The sequence below is a fragment of the Oryctolagus cuniculus genome, chromosome 19 (genome assembly GCF_051225735.1).
Source record: "Oryctolagus cuniculus isolate XC-2025 breed Fujian yellow rabbit chromosome 19, ASM5122573v1, whole genome shotgun sequence".
Lineage (NCBI taxonomy): Eukaryota > Metazoa > Chordata > Mammalia > Lagomorpha > Leporidae > Oryctolagus > Oryctolagus cuniculus.
Genome location: NC_142885.1, coordinates 10,723,276 through 10,743,758, shown reverse-complemented (window position 1 = coordinate 10,743,758; position 20,483 = coordinate 10,723,276). Strand labels below are relative to the sequence as shown.

The following is a 20,483-nucleotide window of genomic DNA, read 5'->3' as shown; positions in this document are numbered from 1 at the left end:
CACTGTCCACTCTGTCAAAAAAAAAAAAAAAAACAAACCACGCCAGGGCCAAAGGAGAGGGCGAATGAAGATGCTGACACTCAGCAAACGAGAGCCCACGCGCACACAGGGCCATCAGCAGCAGACAGAGTGTCCCTGTCCCCTGTCACAAAGCAGGCCTGCAGACGCCGGCACCAGGGCTGTGGGAGCTGTGACCAGTGTCCACCCAGGCCCGCCTTCCCTGGGGGGAATGGCGAGAGGGGACCGCCAAGGGCTGGGCCCCCAACACTCAGGGCCAGAGCCCAGCTCTGCTGCTGCTGCTGACGGGAGCCGGGGGTGGTCACACACGCTCTACGGCAGGGCAGAGGGACGCACAGATGGGCACTGCTGGCCGCGCGGACCAGGCGTCACTGGGCGTCCCACTCCAGAGACGGAGAAATGTTTAGGCAGAAATTCCTCAGGGGAGAAAAATGACCAGACGGTGCCCCAGAACCGCAGCTCGCTCCCTCCCAGAAGCGCCAGGGTCCATTCTGGAGGAGGCATACATCATCCAAAACGCCTTCCAGACGGACGGACGCCCAGGAAGCAGCCTGGGCCGGGCGGGCAGGCGGGCGAGCCTGGAGGATGGATTTACAACAGCGCCGCTGCATCTCAGGAATGCGCCTCTCCCTCTCACTCCCCTGTATAGGCCGGTTCTGCCCGTCCTGGAGAGCAGCAGGCGGCACGGAAGGAGCTGGAAGCCGGACACTGCCTGCTGCTCGTGTAGCCGTGTAGCCTGGGCCAGGCATTGCACCCCGATGGCAGTCCCGGGAGCGAGGCCCATGTGGCAGGAGGGCTGAGTCAGCCAGTGTCACCCCAGTGCCCGGCCCGCACCCCAACCAGCCGCTCTCTGCCCACCTAATTCCCCGTGGCAGGGGCTGCAAGTTGGCAAACCCCATGACGGCACCTCAAGGGCTGCCACAGCACAGAGCCACAGCTGTGCTTGGCCCAGGTGCTTGTGTGGCCAGCGGTCCTTCAAGACCACGGGCTCAGCACAGCTGAGCAGCAGCCGTGGGATCCTCAAGGCCATCCTTGGTCTGAGGACCACAGGGAAGCTGGCCTGGATGGGACAGCAAGAAGAGAGCCAGTCCTGGGTACAACAGTGGAAGCCCAGAGCCACCCCGCACCCGCTCCCTGACAGAAACCACCCGTGTTTACAGGCACTCAGGGGTTCACCTGCCCTTTGATTGCTGGTGGGCAATCCAGAGTTCACCCTGCGCCCCAGGTCAAAGGAACAGAGCGCAAAGGCACACGGGAAAGCAAAGGAAGCCCCTGTGGTGTGTGGCACCAAGTTCCTGGCCTACAAGGGGCTTGCCCCAGGCGTTCCCGCCTGTCACCCCATGGCCAGCCCAACCTCGCCCCGACACACAGGCGCCCGCCCCCAGGGCCAGCCTGCGGAGCCCCTCATCATGCCATGAGTGGCCCCATCCATCCTCCATCCTGTCTCCTGGGAGGCAGGCCCTGGCTCTCATCCACCATCCACTCTGCGGGTTCTGGAACCTCCTCCCACCAGGGCAGGAGGAGGAGGAGGGGGAAGGAGGACCCCCTCGTGCTGTTGCTGGCAGGGCACGCCGAGCAGGCGACTCACGGCTGAGCGTCAGCAAACAGGTGCCTTTCTCGGGAGAGGGAGCCCTAAATGTAGCTGATCGGGATTTTAAAGACCAGGAATCCAGTTCAAAAGCACAGCTGCTTATTTGTAATAGGGGTGAACGCGTCCGTAAGGAGTCTTCTCACGGCTCACAAAGAGTGTTTCTGGAGGGGTGAGCCGAGGCCGAGCGCACCGGCGGTGCCATCCTAGTGCTCAACACAGTTTCACTTGGTTCCGCCTGCTCGGGGAGAGAGATAAGAAACTTTCTACGGGGATAGGATTCTATCCCCGGGGCCAAAACCATCTGGCCCCTGGGAGGTGTTCCATAAATATTTGCAAAATGATTAACTGTTAGCACAAACCAACTTTTGGAACACTTTAAGCTCCGACTACCTTTATTTGCTCTTGCTTTTTAAAAGGGCCCCGGGCTAGCGCTGCAGAGTAGCACTCGGGTGCACCTGCTGTGCTTCACAGCGTGCATTCCGAGTTAACACAAGTAACACACCCGGGTGCCAGGCCGGTGCAGTGCCCGCCACACACACACATGTGCACATGCATGTCCACTCGCACGCACATGTGTGTGCAGCACCCCTGAGAGTCCTATTAGCACATGTTTTGTAGATGGCGAAACAGACTTTGGGAGGTTAACTAATTGGCCCAAAGACACACGGCCGTTAAGTCACCGACGACAACCAACACGGAAAACACACCCTGGGTACGCCCCACCTCCTCTGATGTTCACCTGGGGGCTATGTGTTCAGTGGGGGAGGGCTGCCGAGTCAGAACAGCTAAAAATACTTTTGTTTAAAAGGGACCCTCTTTTTCTGCCTCAAAGAAAACGCAAATAAAACCTTATTTGTACACTAGTTACTATCTTCTTCAAGCTAACAACAATTTGGGGACTAAAAAGGCACAGGCAAGGACATCAAACGACTACAAATGTTTTAATTCAGTGAAATAAAGCTGCAACTTCTGGGGTCGGCACTGTGGTGTCGAGGGGAAAGCCACAGCGTGCAGTGCCAGCATCCCATATGAGCACCAGTTCAAGACCCAGCTGCTCCTCTTCTGATCTGGCTCTCTGCTAAGGCCTGGGAAAGCAGTAGAAGGTGGCCCAAGAACTTGGGCCCCTGCCCCCATGTGGGAGACCTGGAAGAAGCTCCTGGCTATGGATTGGTGCAGCTCTAGCTGTTGTGGCCATCTGGGGAGTGAACCAGCGGATGGAAGACCTCTCTCTCTCTCTCTCTCTCTCTCTCTCTGCCTCTGCCTCCCTGTAACTCCGCCTTTCAAATAAATAAATAAATCTTAAAAAAAAATAAAAAAACTGCAACTTCCAAGAGTGATCCTGAACAAACCTCTTGAAGGCGGCACCGCCCCCCACAGCACGGCCTTCCCGGCGCCTCTCCCTCCCTGCACTTGAGCTTCTTCCAGGGGTCCCTGGGAAACGCCGGCCCCCCCGGGAGACTACGCCCATTGCCAGCTGAACCTGCATTGTCAGCCACGGTGGACGTGCACGAGACGCTGGGAGGGCATCTGCCCTTTTCCCGAGACACACAGGCTGGGAATCAACACACCTGGCACAGCACCAGCCCCAACGCACTGGCCCGAAGCCACAGGGACGCGGGCTCTGTCCCCAGGCCGAGGGGCCTCTCCTGCCAGCAGGCCACATTTTGTTTTTTTTGTTTTTTTGTTTTTTTTTTTTACAACTCAGAACAAAGTTCCAAGCAACCTTTGCTTGCATTCCTCCAATTTCTACAAACATCAATGTCCACCTTTGGGTGTCTGATAATCCATCTGGGGGTGTGGCCAGAAAGGAGAGATCTGGGGGTTCCTCTGAGACCCCACAAACGATGACTGCACAGTATCCCCCGGGGCACTTGGCCGGAGGTTCCACACACACCACTCAGCACCCACGCACGCACACACACACATGCACACTGTCACAGCACACACACGCACACACAGTCAGAGCACACACGCACACACACACGTACACACTATCAGAATACACGCACACACACTGTCACAGCACACACACACACACACACACACCCCTGTGCTTTCAGAGGCCCCCCAGACCCCTCCTCTGCAGACCTCCGAGGTCCATGGATCAGCCACGTACCCCCCAACCACGCTGGTCTCACGTGGCTTCGAGACTCCAAGCAGACGCCTCTGGCTGCTCGCAGAAGTAACTGGGCCGCCCACAAAGCCCCACTACCCCACTTCCCTGCCGGTCCCAGGATGGGACAATGCGAGGGTGCTGTCCGGGCTGCGGCCTGTGCCCTGGCCATGTCTCCCCGGGCTCTCTCACTGCAGGGGCCCCTCCTTGTTGCAGGGGGAGAAGCCCAAGTGGGCACCTGACAGGGCCCGGGCCGGCGGCAGCAGGCAGGATGGCACCTTCTACCCTTCCAGCTGGGGCTCGGCAGAGAAATACCCGGACGGCATCACCACCCAGGCTGCTTCCTCCCTGAGCCTCGTCTGTTTGCTGGTATTAGGAGGAGATGAAACCACACAGCGGAAGGCCGGGCTTCTTTGAGTAACGGAAGCAGCGCTCAGCGCGAGCCTCAGAGCTGCCACTCTGCCCTGCAGGGCAGTGCCAGCACCAGTGGCTGGCAGGGAACAGGGCGGCAGGTGAGCACTGGCTACTGGAATGGTGCCACAGGGCTCACCGGGAGTCAGCCTGGGGAACAGGAGGCAAGGCAGACAGCCCGGGAGAGGCCAGAGCCAGTCCCTCCAGGAAGGCCTGCTCTGAACGAGGAGGCGGAGCTTCTGTCCTGGGCCCTTCACTCCCAACAGGGGGCACCCACAGAGCAGCGCCCCCATGACCCACGCCCTGGGCCGGCTGCAACACGGGAGAGCCAGGTTCCCGGCGGCGCGAGGCGGGCAGCCTGGGCGGTGGGGCTAAGGTTGGGAAGCCCCATAAGATCTGTTCTAGAAATAGACACAACGACTCACATTCTAGAATCACCCCTAGCAGCTTCCGCTGGGGTCAGGAGCTCACACACGTTTGCACAAATAATACAGTACAAGCCAGGGGTGTCTCAACTCTCCCAGAGACTGGCTTCTCCTCCCAGCCTGGTGGTCTTCCGTGGAAGAGCCGAGAACCAACGGAAAGACCCCTCCAGGCTGGGGGGCCGGGGCCAGAGCTGCAGGCGGCTGGGATCCGCTCGGGCTGGGATGGGGGGGTGCGAGAGACCTGGTGAGAGCCACTTCAGCCCCCCCACAGTGGCTGCACAACCTCCAGCGCCAGCCCTGGACAGCGAGCAGCCTGGGGGCCCCCGGCACCCACCGCCTCCCTCAACGTGGGTGGGAGGGCCTGACACCCCCGTCCCCCTGGCTACTCTCTGGCACACTCAGATTGTTCAACACCGGCCGCTGGGATGCACGTGCGCTCTCCCTCGGTCCCCCACCTCGTCCTCTGCACCCGAGTACCGAGTACCGAGAGCGGGCACCGAGCCCGGCGGCGGCCCTGCTCACCTCTGGAGTGTTCTTCTTGAACTCGCGGCTCTGCTCGATGAGCCGTTTTCTCGACTGTTCGCTTTCATCTTGCCGGTTGGCCAAAACTGTTGCGGTGGCATCCAGTTCTCTCTGTTGAGAGAATAAAAAGGGAAGGCAAGGTCATAACTCACTTTGTCCCAGAAAAACCCTCCTACTTGTATCTGGCCAGAACACTGGGAGAGACACGCCCGGCTCTACCGACTACCTGCTCAGGGGTAGCGGAGGGGCTGGGGGTGGGTGCCAAGGACACCGGACGCATCGCTCATCCCACGTCCACCGCGCCACCCCTCGCCAGCCCACGCCTACCCATAGGCGCCGGTTTGAGAAAATCAGACTTGCTTATCTTGCTGTGTTGTGCACAGTCACACGCGCCACCAAGGGCTCTGCCCGGACAACAGAACGCAGCCACATTCCTCCTGCCGAAGCCAGCCAGGCCAGAGCCCAGACGATGCCTGGCTGGAGCTGCCGGGCTTCTGTCGGGGTCAGCGCCCAGGGCTCCAGTCCGGCCGCGCCTTCTGCTGGGCTGTCTTCCGACGGCGCGCGCCTGACATCCTGTGCGCTCACACTTGATTTGCTTTCATTCAACAAATATTTATTGTGAGCTCATTCCAAGGCGCACAGCACGCTCGGGACCATGAACTAGTGCGCAACACGGACCTTTCCCCAGGCAAATTTCGAGAAATTCCACTGTCTTGTCAGCTTTTCAGAAATAAGGCACCTAGCCATGGCGGCGGGTCCCACGCCACTTTTACTGCCTGCCCTGGAGCTCTGGGGACCACGGAGAGGTGGCCTGCCAGGGGCTGAGGGCTCTGTTCCCCCACAACAGGCACCAGGGACCCCGCGCTCTGCCCTGGCAGTCCCGGGCCGCCTTGCCAGGAGGCTCTGCTCCAAGCCAGCCTGCAGCAGATGGACCCAGAATGGAGCAGGACACGTGGCTGGCGCCACCAAAAGGCCCGTCCTCCTGCTCAGAGCTGCTGCAGTTCCTGAAGACAGAACGGCACAGGCTGCCCGGGACTGGGGGGCTGCCCCCTGTCTCCTCTCAACGGCGGGGACCACCACAGTGCAGGTGAGCAGAGCAAGGGCCGGAACCAACCAGAGGATGGGTGACGGGGACAGCTGATGATGAAGGCACACCCCAGACACCCGGGAAGCATGGCGGGGTCTCCCTTGGCTGACCAACCCCACCGCCACCCCTGCTCCACCCCCAACCTCCGAAAACTTCACTTGCTTTCCCTTTCGGTGGCGATAACCCAACAGGCTCCCAGCCGATGGGAGCTGCTTTGCTGGTGTCACTCGGAGTGGCCCGCGGCCAGGCAGGACACGCGAGGGGCAACATTCACTCAGTGTGCGGTCAACAAAGAAGCTGCAGGCGGGGGGGGGGGGGTTGGTTAGTTGGTGGGGGGGAAGTGGTTAGTTGGTGAGTGGGTTGGCTAGTTGGCATGTGTATGGGGAGAATTGGTTAGCTGGTGTGGGGGGAGTTGGTGTGTGTTGGGGGGAGTTGGTGTAGGGGGGGGTTGGTTAGTTGGTGTGGGGGGGAGTTGGGTTGGTTAGTTGGTGTGTTTGTGGAGGGGGGAGTTGGGTTGGTTAGTTGGTGTGTTTGTGGAGGGGGGAGTTGGTTAGCTGGTGTGGTTTGTAGAGGGGGGATTTAGTTGGTGTGGGGGGAGTTGGTTAGCTGGTGTGGGGGGAGCTGGTGTGTGTTGGAGGGAGTTGGTGTGGGGGGGTTGGTTAGTTGGTGTTGAGGGGAAGTTGAGTTGGTTAATTGGTGTTTTTGTGGGGGGTTGATTAGTTGGTGTGTTTGTGGGGGGCTGATTAGTTGGTGTGGGGGGGAGTTGGGTTGGTTAGTTGGTGTGTTTGTGGAGGGGGGAGTTGGTTAATTGGTGGGGGAGTTCATTAGTTGGTGCGTTTGTGGAGGGGGCAGTTAGTTGGTGTGGGGGGTTGGTTAGTTGGTGTTGGAGGAGCTGGTTAGTTGGTTGGGGGGGTTGGCTAGTTGGTGTGGGATGGTTAGTTGGTGCGTTTATGGAGGGGGGAGTTGGTTAGTTGGTTGTTGACTTTTTTAAAAGGAGGGGACGGAGTGGGTGGGGGGAGCGATAGCGCCACACCACACTCTCACACGTCCTCCTTTCATCTTTCTGGCATTAAAACACATCTCGGGCAAACAAGCCCCAGAGAAGCACGTGGGCTGGAATTCAAGAACAGATGTCAAAGCTACTGCAGCAAAGAGGGAAACACGCAACATTCTGATAGACCACATTTGAAACCCAGCCCAGCCTTGCGCGAAGGCAGGCAGGGAAAAAGAGCAACGCGGGCCATGTGGGGAGCGGGGCGGGCGCGCGGGAGAAGAGCAGCTCCAGGGAACATAAACAGTCTGGGAGGAGGAGGGCTGAGGCGTCTATATTTAAGCAGCGGCAGCACAAGTTATAAAAGGAGACTTCAAGAAGGGCGGAAAAAAGCCAATATTGAAATATGACAAAAAAGCAAAAAAAAAAAAGTTTGTGTTTCATCGCTGTCACACACACGGACACAGACTTCAGAGAAAAACAGCAATGGTGGTTGTCGGCCAGGACCCTCTTGCCTGGCCAGGGGGCAGCTGGTCATCAGGCATCCAGTTGAACACGTGCCAGGTGCTGGGGGACCAAGGGTGACCGCGGGGTCCCCGGCTCGACTCCCACCTTCCAGTTGAGTGGGGGAAACATTGTGGGGCGCAGGAAGAGTGTGGGGTCTGTAGGACACTCTGTCTCCCTTGGCTCCACGTCTGCTCCTTGGGCTGTGAGATCCCCGAGCTGGAACAGGTGGCCTGGGGGGTGCAGAGCCAGTGTGCCTGAGGCCACGGGCTGCTGGCAGTCGGGGACTCTGCGGGGACGCACCTGGGGCCCGTGGACATATGCAGGTCGGCTTGAGAAACCAACGGGGGTCTCCAAATGGCACACGGCGCCACCCGCCACCTCGGAAACAGATTGGCAGTCAGGAGGAAGGAGCTGAGCCGCCACCACCGCAGATGGGGTTGGTCAGATTGAAGGCTCAAGGTCTTTGATAGAAAAACACCAAATCCCACGGAGAGACCAAGGCGTTCTCTCCGGCGCTGCAGACCCGGCAATGGGAGGAGGAAGCTATTACACACGAGCCAGATACTGTCTGATTATCAGCCGAGTCTCCATACTCAAAGTGTCAAATATCGCGATGCATTAACCAGGGGCTTGCACGTGAGTGGGGGTGGGGTGGAGGTGGGGGTGAGACGCAGCAGAAAGGAGGACACAGGGGCCCCACACTGAAAGGCACCAAAAATACACAACGGTGGGGGGGACCAGCCTGGGAGGAATGTCAGGGTCCAGCAATAGCACACTGGCATGGCGACTCGCAGACACACACACACACACACACGCACACACACACGGTTCCACATGTGCTTCGGGGGGCAGGACGGTCATCGAGATAAATTTCAGCACCAACAGCAAAGCGTACAATGATGCCAGCATCAGTTAGGAGACTACCTGTGCACCTGCTTCAGGCGCTGAGCATCTCGGGAAAGCCACGGAGCAGGCACGAGGCCGCGCGGATGGGCACCTGCATCCACAGTACGCATCTTTGGGCTACTTAGCCACACGCGTGAATTATTTACTGGAAAACTGCAATAATTTTTAAAATCCCACCAATGAGGGGCTGCTACAGTGGCACAGCTGGTAAAGCCACCATCTGCAGCTCTGGCATCCCCATATGGGTGCCAGTTCAAGTCCCGGCTGCTCTGCTTCTGATCCAGCTCCCTGCTAACGCACCTGGGAAAGCAGCAGAGGATGGCCCAAGTGCTTGGGCCCTTCACCCATGTGGGAGACCTGGATGAAGCTACTGGCGCATGGCCATTGTGATCATTTGGGAAGGGAACCAGCGGATGGAAAACCTCTCTCTTGTCTCTCCCTCCCTCTCTCTCTCTAACTTTGCCTTTCAAATAAATAAAATACATCTTAAAAAGATGAAATGCCCATGTCCTACCCAATTCCAGCTTCTTGACAATGCAGATCCTGGGAGGAAGTACATGACGGCTCAGTTGGGTTCCTGACCCCCACTTGGGAGACCTGGATTGAGTTCCCGGCTCCTGGCTCCAGGCCCAAATCTGGCCCTGGCCATTGTGGGTATCTGGGGAATGGACCAGCAGACGAACACTCTGTCTGTTTAACAAACCCAGAAAAGCTAAAAAGTGAGCTGTGCACATTCTATGTCCAAACAACAGCTGCCGCTTGCACAATGCGCTGTGCACCGGCCAATCTCAGGGTGCAGGAGCGGGCGGGAGGCAGCGGCGCTGGTCACAGGACACCACCCAGCCCAGGAGCCGGCCCTGAGAACCTCTTCATTCCACCAAGGCCGCTCCACCTGCCCTGCCCAGGAGAGCTTCCTGAGGCCCCGGCTACCTCCAGCTCATCCCCACGCACACACAGGCCCCTGTCCATGATGGGGCTGGGCAGGGCACTGCCCAGCGCTGCAGAGGGCCGGAGTCCTGTTTACCTCCCTGGTGACAATTTCAGGCATGCTTTTTCTCTACTTCTAAAAGGTCCCCAAAGGGCAAGGCCCCTCAGACCTGCCAGCTCTCAGCCTCTCAGACAACTATTAATGATGTATTAAAAAGCAAATGTTAAAAACGCCCATGTGGTGCAGCGGGTGAAGCCGCCACGCGGGACACCCTAGGGCCATATGGAGTGATGGGTTTGAATCCTGCCTCCACTTCCAATCCAGCGTCCTGCCAATGCTCCCGGGACGCAGTGACTCATGGCCCGAGTACGTGGGTCCCTGACACCCACGTGGGAGACCCAAATGGAGTTCCTGGCTCCTGGTTGGCCTGGCCTGGCTCTAGCTGTCGTGAGCATTTGGGAAGTGAATCAGCAGATGGGAGATCCATCAATCACTTTCTCTGTCTGTCACTGTGCCTTTCAAATACATAAATCCTTGAGAGAGAGACAGAGACACCAAGAACTGGTTGCTGATTTCAAAGAAACTGCTGGGAAAAACTTTTCTCAAATAAATCAAGTCTCCTGAGGACGTGGGGAGGAGAAGGGCATCACTCACCTCTCAAGTGTAGGGCGCGGTTTGTGTGACACTGGGGAGGCACCTGCAGGCCCCCACCCACCTGCCTGCCCCGGTCGGTGGGATGGGATGCCCAGGCCAGTGCATGCTCTCTGCAGACACAGCCAGACCCCCGCAGGGCGGGCGCCTTCCCATGCCCCAGCACCCCCACGCCTGGGCCGACCACATCGGCCTCACTCCCTCTAGCTCCGTCCAGAGTGACCTCAGCTGTGCTTCCACAGGGATTACCTGTCAAACTCATCACACAGCACAGCCCACAGAAGAAGTTTAACGGCTGCCTCAGTGCACGGGGCAGGCCTCATTTCCAACAACAGAATCGCTCGGGTGGACAGAAAGGTGCCGTGGCTAGAAAGGGGTCAGAGGCCCAAGCCCACCCAGCAGCCTGCTCCTGTCACCCCTCGCAGACCCCCCGACAGCCTTCATTCACTGAAAACCCTGGAGCGGAATCCAGGCCCCAGCCCCGCGCGCCCTGTGTGGCTGTGTTCGCACGACCTCGCGTCCCTGGAGGTAATTAAGATAATGCACTCAAGTTCACGGCACGGGAAGCGCTACAGAGCCACACACTTGACCTCAGCCCAGGCAGGAGCTCCGGGATGCAGCTGAACCGCGAGCGCCCCTGGTCTGCAGACGCCCGCTGTCCAGCAGAGGGGATGAGGCAGGCCCGAAAGATGGGCGGGGGAAGGCGCCAGGCCAGCGGAGCGCTGCGGGGGTGGGGGGGCACTTCCAGCAAGAACACTCTTCACGTTTGACGCACTGCGCTCGGCAGAGCAGTCGCTGGGGCGGAACAGGAGGGACAGGGACGTGCCACTTGGGAGCAGAGGCCAGGGGAGGGGGGCGGGGGGGGGGTCCTGAGAAAATTAGAAATGTCAAGACCACCCCCCTGAATTATGTCCCCTGCAAACCCACAGCCCCGCCCCCCAAACACACACACACACACACACACACACTCACTTATCAGTATGAAATGCATGTCATTTCTCCCTCTCACAATGTGGGTCACGTTCCTTACGTGGGGGCACTCCTGGGGAGGGGACCCTGCCCTGTCTACACTCCCCATGCCTTTCGCACATGCAAATACAAAGCCCACCCTGAGAAGCCAGCATGACCTTTTAGACTCATTTTCCCCTCTAAGGAGTCCAAGGCTCTGTGGGGCTGTTAAGGACCCAGGAGCCCCTCACTCCCAGCAGGCGCCCCCCCCAAGGGTGCTGCAGGAAGCCCCCGCTGCTCTCTCCCAGGCACCACCCCGGGCAGACGGGGCCTCCTGCAGCAGGGAGAGCCTGGCAGAACGCCCACAGTCAACATTGAAGTTTTCTCTGCAAAGTTTCAGGTTGAGGGCCAGGTCCGGCCCCGGTGCCACCAAACACTCTGTCGACACTGAATCCTGACCCGGGCTTTCCTGCTCACAGCCTCTGACTCGGTATTGCGATGCTCAAAGACCTCATTAGGGCGCCAGCTGCCATAATTCGCACCCAGGACGCCACGGCTTCTCACCCCCACCCTGGACCCCAGCAGCAGGAGACCTGGGGCAAAGATGGAGCGATGGGAGGAGACCCAGCCTCCCGGGTCCAGCAGGTGTGCACACAGGCACGCGTGTGCATGTGTGCGTGTGCGTTCCACAGAAGGCCAGGAGTGAAAGGATACGGCTGGGTGTGGACAGAAGCATGACTCGAAGCCGCGCTGTGGGTGCTGCATGCAGTGTAGACAGGGAGTGTCCCACATAGTTCTGCAAGGACACGCGGCGGGGTGGCCAGGACACGATACAACACGACCCGCTAGGAAGCGGCTACGTCCCGCCAAAGCCCTCACCTGGGCTTGCCATTCCCTGCACAGAAAGGCTTCAGGGTGGGGAGGCGTTTGGCACAGGGGCTAAGATGCCGCTCAGGATCCCCATGTTCCACGCCGGGCTCCGGGCTCGCTCTGCTCCCAATCCCAGCTTCCCGCGGATGCTGACCCAGGGAGGCTGGGTCCCTGCCAGCCATGCGGAACCTGGGTTGCTTTCAGGCTCCTGGGCATTTGGGCAGTGAACCACAGGCCAGGAGGGGTGTGTGTGTGTGTCTGAGGGGCCCTCAGATCTGCGCCTAAATGCCCTCTCCTTACCTGCCCTGTCCCCACCAACAGGGTTGGGGACATGCATGTCCGTGTCCACCTCTCTGAGCTCGCCCTGCAACTCCTACTGCAGCTGTCGCAGCCTGAACACAGACCCCTCTCTCTGCTGCCCACCCACCCGAGGGGTGCAGGCCACCTGACCTAGCACTCCTCATGAGGACTCGCAGGAAGCCACCCAGGGATCCAGTGGGACCCATCGTGGCTGTCACCCCTGCTCCCTGGGCCTGACGCTTGTCCCAAAGCGGGAGAAGAGCAGCACCCTGGGAACGCTTCGCACGGATGAAGCCTGGTGCGGGGTGGGGGTGGAAGTGGGGGTGGGGGTGACCCAACCCGTTTCCAGTTACGACGATTCTTACTGGGCTTTGTCTGGATTTTGCTCCCTACTGGGGGGCTGTGGAGAGGACCACAGCCCCCACCCAAGGACCCGGCCTCGAGTAACTCTCCTGACCCTTACCTGTAACACCTGTGACCCAGGCCAGCCACTGAACCCAAAACTGGGGAGATCAAGTCCCAGTGCCCGCGGCGACAAACCTAGCCCCTGCCTCTCGCCATTCCACCTGCCCCACCTGGCGTGTCAGGAGCACCTCCCCGGCTGCCCACCCAGCAGTGTGAGGAGTACCTCCCCGCCTCCTCTCTCCCCCAAGGCAGCAGAATCACACATCTGGCCTGGACACTAAATTGTTTGCTCTGGAGGGGACTTGACGGGTACGCCTGGTCTCAGAGATGTCAGTGGAAACACCTGAATCAGCCCATGAGGCCAGCCCGGGCCCCCTGAGGACGGCTGCACTCCTGAGTGGTGGGCCCCGCCCCCAGGAAACCAACACGGGGACTTGCAAATCAACACAGGGAGAATGGGGGCAGGATTTACCATCATGGGGGTGCATTAAATTCTGACTCTGGACCAAGTGGACACATTACCCATTCAGAAAATAAACTCACATGCAGACACATCAACTAGCAAAATGAAAGACAAGGGAGCGAAGCTGCCACACGGCCTGTTTCTCCGCTCCTGGGGACGGAGCAGTGTCGACCGGGAGACCAAGAGTTCGGTTTGAATGCCCGACGCATCCAACGAGCCTTGTGCTACAGGGAACACTGGCGAGACTCTCATCTGAGCCATCAGACGTGAGTGACGGGGCTTGGGACACAGACTGAAAGACAAGGCGGAGCAGGTGCAGGCCAGGGCCCCTGAATCCCGATGGAGAGAACTGGGCCCTACAGGTGTGCAGCACCACGTGAAATTCCTGATGCTGGACCCATCTGGGGCTCCCAGCTCGCAGTCTCCGCGGCTCTCTTTTTGGCTGAATCTCAAACAACAACAGCTGAAATGCTGCCTACCGGCCTCAGCCTTCCAGACCCACGTGGCTCCCGACGGTTCTTCCCCAGCCCTCAGCAACCCGGCCTCCCCGCACCCGCCCCTCGGCCGCGCCACCCGGAGTGCGATCCTTGGTGTCCGATGACCTGCGCTTGCCTGGTTCTCTCACATTCTGTGCTGTCGTGTTCTGGGGTGCGAGTGGGACTCTCCGCCTTGGGTGGGCCCCTCGGTTTCTGCTCTCTGTATCCACATCCCCTCCCCCCAGCATCTACCTTCCCCGGTAGGGCCCTCGCTGCGGGGTATGGAGGGGCCTGCGAGCTGTGGCCTGCTGTTGACACCACCCCTCTCGGGGGCCTTGGATCCACTGGGTGAGAAGCAACACTGGGGGCGTCTGAACTGGTCCCAGGTGGGGAGGCACAGGTGCCCATGCACGTGACCTGCCCGTGCTGAGCGGCTCCCAGACTTGATGGCTCCAGTTCTTTTGAGACTTGGGACAACGTATTGTCAGACAAGTAGGGACTTGTTAAAATCAGGGAATGTCTGGGGGCAGGTGCTCGGTGCAGCCACTAATATGCCACTCGGGTCACCCACTTCCCTATCACAGTGCCTACATTTGAGTCCCCTGCTCATGGACACCATCAGAGGCAGCAGGTGACGTCTCAAGTATCTGGGTCCCTGCCACTCACAGGGAAGACCCTGAATGGGTTTCTGGCTTCAGCCTGGCCAGTTCTGACCATCATAGGCTTTTGGAGAGCAAACCATTAGAAAGAAGGTATCTTTCTCTATGTCTGTCTGTCTCTCTATGCCTTGCAAGTAAATAAAATGTAAAACAGATTTTTTAAAAAAGATTTATTTATATGAAAGGCAGAGTTACAGACAGAGAGAGGTCTTCCATCTGCTGGTTCACTCCAAAATGGCTGCAACAGCTGGAGCTGCACCTATCCGAAGCCAGGAGCCAGGAGCTTCTTCCGGGTCTCCCATGTGGGTGCAGGGGCCCAAGGACTTGGGCCATCTTCTACTGTTTTCCCAGGCCACAGCAGAGAGCTGGATGGGAAGTAGAGGAGCCGGGACTTGAACCAGCACCCATACGGGATGCCAGTACTGCAGGCAGCGACTTAACCCACTATGCCACAGTGCTGGCCCCAAAACAAACTTTTTAAAATAAGAAATGCTCATGAAGGTGGACATGGAAAAATTCATTCATCTAGTCCCCCCACCACTCTGGCTGCAGAACAGGCAACGGACCTCAGGGAGGACAGGCCGAGGCTGCACCGCCCTGCTGGGGACAGGGGAACGTGGACTCCAGAGACCTCTCACTGGCCGGACCCGGGACACGGAACGAGGGCGATGAACCAGAACCACCATGCAGGATGGCAACTGCTAGCAACTGGCTAAGGAAATGTGAATTAAATCCCCCTCCTCCAGGGCCCCGCAGCCCTGAGTGGCAACTCTGTGTGTCGGTGCAGAGGCCAGCCCAGCCACACAGAAGATGTTGGTGGCCTGTGCCGCCCCAGAATGACCCCCAGTCCCGAGGTCATGTCAGGAACTGTTGGGAAGCAGCTGCCATGAACCCATTTCCCAGACTGGGAAAACCAAGGCTTAGGCAACTGACCAGCCTTGCCACATCATGCTGGAGCAGATGGTGCCAGGGTGGCCCTTTGGGTGGGCCCAGAGCTGAAGGTTTTTGAGAGAAACTACGCCACTGCCTCCTCCCTCCACTCCAGGCCAAAAGCACTTTCCTTTGTGCAGGAAACAGGGGGCCAGGCCATCAGCCAAAAACGAGGCAGGGACAGGGGAACCGTTGTGTTTTAATCTCAAAATAATTACGCCCCTGCCAAAAGGACTAACTCTGATCTCATCTACGCTGGTAAAAATGTTTTCCTCCCAAAGTATTTGTTTCAGAAATAAGCCTTTAATTTGAACACTTTAGGAGCCAACATTTCTGTCTGTTGAAAATATTTGTTTCTATTGTTTGGCAGGAATCAATTTGTTAGGGCACCAGCCACTCTGGCAAGGGTTCCTCGCCGCTTCTCTGGGAAAGTGCTGGCGGCAAAGCCATCCACCGCTCTGCAGCTCCCTCTCGCTCGCTCGCTCGCTCCGTTCCCGCTCTCTGTTTGGGCTGCCCCAGCCACAAACATCTGCCAGCGCAGACCCAGGCTGGGAACCAAAACAAACCACCCAGCGCGAGTGTGCCAGGAAAGAGACGCTTTGGGGGTCCCGGGAGCACGAGCTGGGCTCAGTGCGCAAGCTGGCTGCCTATGGTTTCCCTTAATAATAACCATTGTGACTGTGACTACTACCACTGCTACTGGTACTGCAACATCAGGCCGCCCTTCTGCATAGCCCCGCTTCTCAGGACGCTGGACCGCCCCAGGCAGGTGCATCACAGAGGTGGCGGCCGCACGGCCCTTCCAGACTCCTGAGCGCGCTGTGCTCAGAGCGCCGTACCTGCCTGACGTGACGGAAAGCTACGTGACACGCAGGGTAGGAGGACAGCCAGCGAGACGGCAGTTCTCACCCCCGTCAAGGAGGACGAGCCCTCCCACCTCTCTGCACACCACGGGCTGGGGTGTGTAAGAGACGGCTGGCCACAGTGCAACGCGATCACAGTCACAGGTCAAGTGCTGGTAACCTCATTCTCAAACTGTCAGCTCTGGGGTGTGTGTGTGTGTGTGTGTGTGTGTGTGTGTGAATCACAGCTGTGCCTCGCACTTGAGAAGGCCTACCTGTGGCTGCATTACCTTCTCACATTTTAATTAGCAAATAAAACTCTAAAAAAGCTCTCACAATGTTTTCGCTGGGAATTTGTAAGCAAAAGTTAAGAGACGCCAAGCCCAGACGCCTGTCGACCGCACGGGGCAAGTCCATGGTGGCGCTCCCAGCGGCCCCGACTCAGCTCGGAGCTTTTTTCTCTCTGCAGTCCGTCTTCAGGATCTTCTGAGCTGTGTTCAGTGAGCGAAGCTGATGACATCCTGCCGTTGGCGGGGAGCTGCTGCCAGCCAGATGGCCCCGCAGCGCGGCTCTCGTATGGCAGAGAACGTGAGTGCCCCGGGCGATGCCTTCGCTCGCTCCTGGCACCGGGACTGCTGGCTGCTACCAGGAAACCTGGGTGCTGGGCACCAACAGGTCAGGCTGTGTGATGGTGCCCGGTGCCAAGAGCAGAGATGGGATTTTAAAGGGGCCATTCGCCTCCTCCACGCGCCTCGCCTTGAGTGATGGGAGCCTCGAGGGGCAGCCACAGAGGCCAAAGCTGCCCCACAGGCCGTCCCTGTGGGCGGCGGACAGCGACTCCAACCGTCAGCTGCTCTCCACCCTGTCCAGCACCCTCTAAAGATGGCTGGAGGGGTTCTTTAGCTCGACTACCACCCACACCTGCCCAAGAGCTGCTGCTGCTGCTGCTGCCTAAATGCGCCAAGGAGCAGGAGGCCCACCGCCCCTGCCGCCGCACTGTGGGGCTTGGATACTGAATCTGGCCCAGGGCCGCGGCCAGTTCAGGTCCCAGCACCCTTTGCTCCAGGCTCTGACCCAGCACGGACGGCGCCTCTGCACCCTGGCTCTCTCCTCGGGGAGGCAGGAGATCCACGCTGATGGCAAACGTTCCGATCTCTGTGGCTGCTCCACGTTCAAGTCATCATCACCTGTCTTAACTCTGAGCGTGGGTTCTCGACCACAGACCTCCACGAGCCTGCTCACCAGCCTTGCTTGCTTGGGCCCAAGAATGGCATCTTCTCTGTGCCCTGCATTTTATCTCTGTGGTGCTTCTCGAGGGACGAAGAGGAGGGGCAGAGAGAATCTGCCAGCCCACCACGTCTCAGCATGACCACGCGGGGCCCAGGAGGCCGGGACGCTGTCCACACGACATCAGGGAGGCAGCCTGGGCCAGGCAGGTGTGTCCCTGCCCGTGTCCATCACAGGCCAGGAGCCACGGGCAGCTGAGTGTGAGGGGGCGGAGCCTGCCAGCGCCACCATCTGACTCTGCTAGACTGAGCCCGTGTAGAGAAACCTGCGTGGATCTGAAATGACAACTGAGACCTTCAGCCATCGGGACTGGCACTGTGGCTCAGCAGGTTAAGCCACCACTTGCAATGTCAGCTCTGGCATCACAGAACGGGTTCAAGTCCCGGCTGCTCCACTTCGATCCAGCTCCCTGCTAAAGCACCTGGGAAAGCAGTAGCAGCAGATGGCTCAAATGCCTGGGCCCCTGCACCCACAGGGGAGACCAGCACAGAGCTCCTGGCTCCTGGCTTCATTTATCAAGATTTTTACCAAGGGCTCAAACAGAAGACTTCCTGGTTGACTGGGAGCTCGGCCCTCAGCGGCCTGCCTAACGGGCTTCCACACACCTGTAGGAGACTTAGGAAACCACACGGAGCAGCCAAGAGCGAAACCTCGGGCTGTGTGGCCCGGGTGGGATGGGGAGGACCCGGGAGGAGGGGCCAGTCCACCTGCAGGGACGGCTGCACCCAGCCGGTGGGGGCCCGGGCGTCTCTCCCATGGGGCATCTCTGCCACCAGCACTGCCCTCTCCCCACCCAGCCCCGCTCAGCTCCGGAGCAACTGAGGGAGACCCTTCTGGGCCCATGGTGGGGGTGGAGGGAGGCAGGGAATAAAAGGGCCACCCAGCAGTGCTGGGGTTCGAGCGCATCCAGTCTAGCAAACTTGACAACTGTAAGGTAGAAACCTCCAGAAGCGGTACCAGGGCGGCTGGGAGCGGAGTGGAGAGAGACGACCTCCTGTCGGGAGGCTGCTCACGGGAAAGGTAGCAAACAGGCAGCCTTAAGGATGGGACGAGGGCCGGCGCTGTGGCTCAGAGGGTCAAGCCACCGCCTACAATGCCGGCATCCCCTGTGAGCACCGGTTCAAGTCCCAGCTGCTGCATTTCCGATCCAGCTCCCTGCCAAAGTGCCTGGGAAAGCAGTGGAAGTTGGCCCAAGTGCCTGGGCCCCTGCACCCACATGGGTGACCCAGAAGAAGCTCTTGGCTCCTGGCAGTGGCGATTTGGGGAGCAAACCAACAGATGGAAGATCCCTCTATCTCACCCTCTTCCTGTAATTCTGCCTTTCAAATAAATTTTAAGAAATAAAAAGGTGGGAGGGGCTTCATGTGGGGTCTGAGAGGGAGAGAAGATTCCAGAAGGCACAGATTGGGCAGAGGCAGTGAAAGCAGCTGCAGGGCTGTTCATCAACTCGTGCTTCGCACCCCTTGTTTTTAATCCCCGCGACAATCCGACAAGAAGTCACGGTGCCCACTCCCCCACCCAGGCCTCTTCGCTGACCCGGCCACCGGGGTCATCTGCATCCGCTCCTTCAGCCATGGCAGCGGCTGTCTGCCGGGACACAGGAGGGGAGGATGCCAGGGCACCTGCTAACGCTCTGCACGCACGCCCCGCCCCCTCCCCCCAACTAGGAGCAGGGGCAGGGCCTCAGCTGGCTGCTGCCCGGCCCGCTTATAAACCAAGGCAAGATGCTGGGGTCCCCGGCACCAGGGAGGCGGGGCGGGTGGACCCAGGAAGAAGGCGGTGGGGGCGGGGCACCAAGGAGAGGCCTTGGATGTGGACTTGGGTCTCTCACTGCGGTAGCACTGGGGCGAGAGGGAGGAGGGGCCACAAGCAGGCCCACTGCAGCTCAGGGTGGGGTGGGACGGACGGGACAGGGTCACGGGGACCAGAGGCGTTCAGCCTCAACTCCTACTAAGAAGGCAGCCGCTAAGTAAAATCTGCAAGGACATCAAGACACAGAAAAGAAACGAGTACTGAAATCCCGGAGACTCCTGAACCAGCCTGAGGGAATAAAATAAACACAGGAAGCGGCCCCAAGACGAGAAAATAGGATCTACTAAAATGGAATTACGAGCCTGGCACGGAGTGGCGTCCCCGCGGCTGCCAGCGCGCGCTCCCGTCCCCGAGCCGTCAATGCCCGCGGGGCTCCCCGGGCCAGTCGGCAGCTGACCTGTCAAATCTGACTTGTGGAGTAAAAATGGAAAGGCCGAGTGGCAGCCGTAACATGGAATTTCCTTGTTTTTATTAGTTTAAGGCTCTGACAGAGCAACTTGCACGCTGGGGAAAACGTCTCGGACGCGGACTACTTGCAGCAGAGATCCAGTTACCTCTCACATGTTTCCAATCACTCTGCTTGCCAACGTTACTGCTTATCAAAAGGCGCTTGCGGTTTAAAAGCAGGGGAACGGGCTGCCCCTCCAAGTGCATCTGCCCTTTCTGGGGTGACCTCAGCCTGCTGGATCCCCGGCTCCCGCAGGCTGCCAGAAAGGCCGGGGCCCCGCTACCGCCGGTCCCAGGCGAGCTGGAGGGAGGGAGAAGCCAGCCTCTTGCAAGTGCAGCTACCGCAGAGAGGCAGGGACGAGGAGGCTGGGTTTTGTTGGATTCTTACAAAAGCTACCGATGCGATCTGCATTTTTTTTGCTCCGGTACGCTCAGCCCTGGAACTCGGGGGCTTGCAGAAACACACACCAACGGGCAAAACCTCAAGACCCCCCACGCTGGAAGTAAGCTCCGTCACACAGCTTCTCATTCCCACGGCTAAGCCTACAGAGGCTTGGGGAGGCCCACAAGGAACCAGCTGGGCCGCACACTGGGCGTCAGGCCACTGAGGCTGGGCGAGCACCCACGTGGCTGGAGAGGGAGACAGCCGGACTCACCCTCCACAGTCGGGGAATCTCACACATCCATGCGTTCGGCAGACTGAACACACAGCCCCTGTTCTCGCCTCGCCCTCACGTGGTTCACCCAACACACCGAGCGCCCCAACTTCACCAGGAGGGCAGGGGTGGGCAGAAAGAGTACGAGACCTCCCTGGACACCAAACAAAACACACCTCAGAGGAAGGCCTAGGGAGACTTGGGCAGCGGCGTGCTGGCCGAGAGGCGGCTGCCCCGC

At 59.2% G+C, this 20,483-nt stretch overlaps 1 protein-coding gene across 13 annotated transcripts in view; it reads right to left on the bottom strand.

The window, feature by feature from the left end:
• Window positions 1–20,483, bottom strand: part of CUX1 (cut like homeobox 1) — a 313,006-nt gene that overhangs the window by 233,662 nt on the left and 58,861 nt on the right. For all 13 annotated transcript variants that reach the window (XM_051837966.3, XM_051837967.3, XM_051837957.3 and 10 more), the window contains exon 2: window positions 5,081–5,191. In XM_051837966.3, the coding sequence (XP_051693926.1) occupies window positions 5,081–5,191 (111 nt within the window). The remainder of the gene's footprint in view (window positions 1–5,080; window positions 5,192–20,483) is intronic.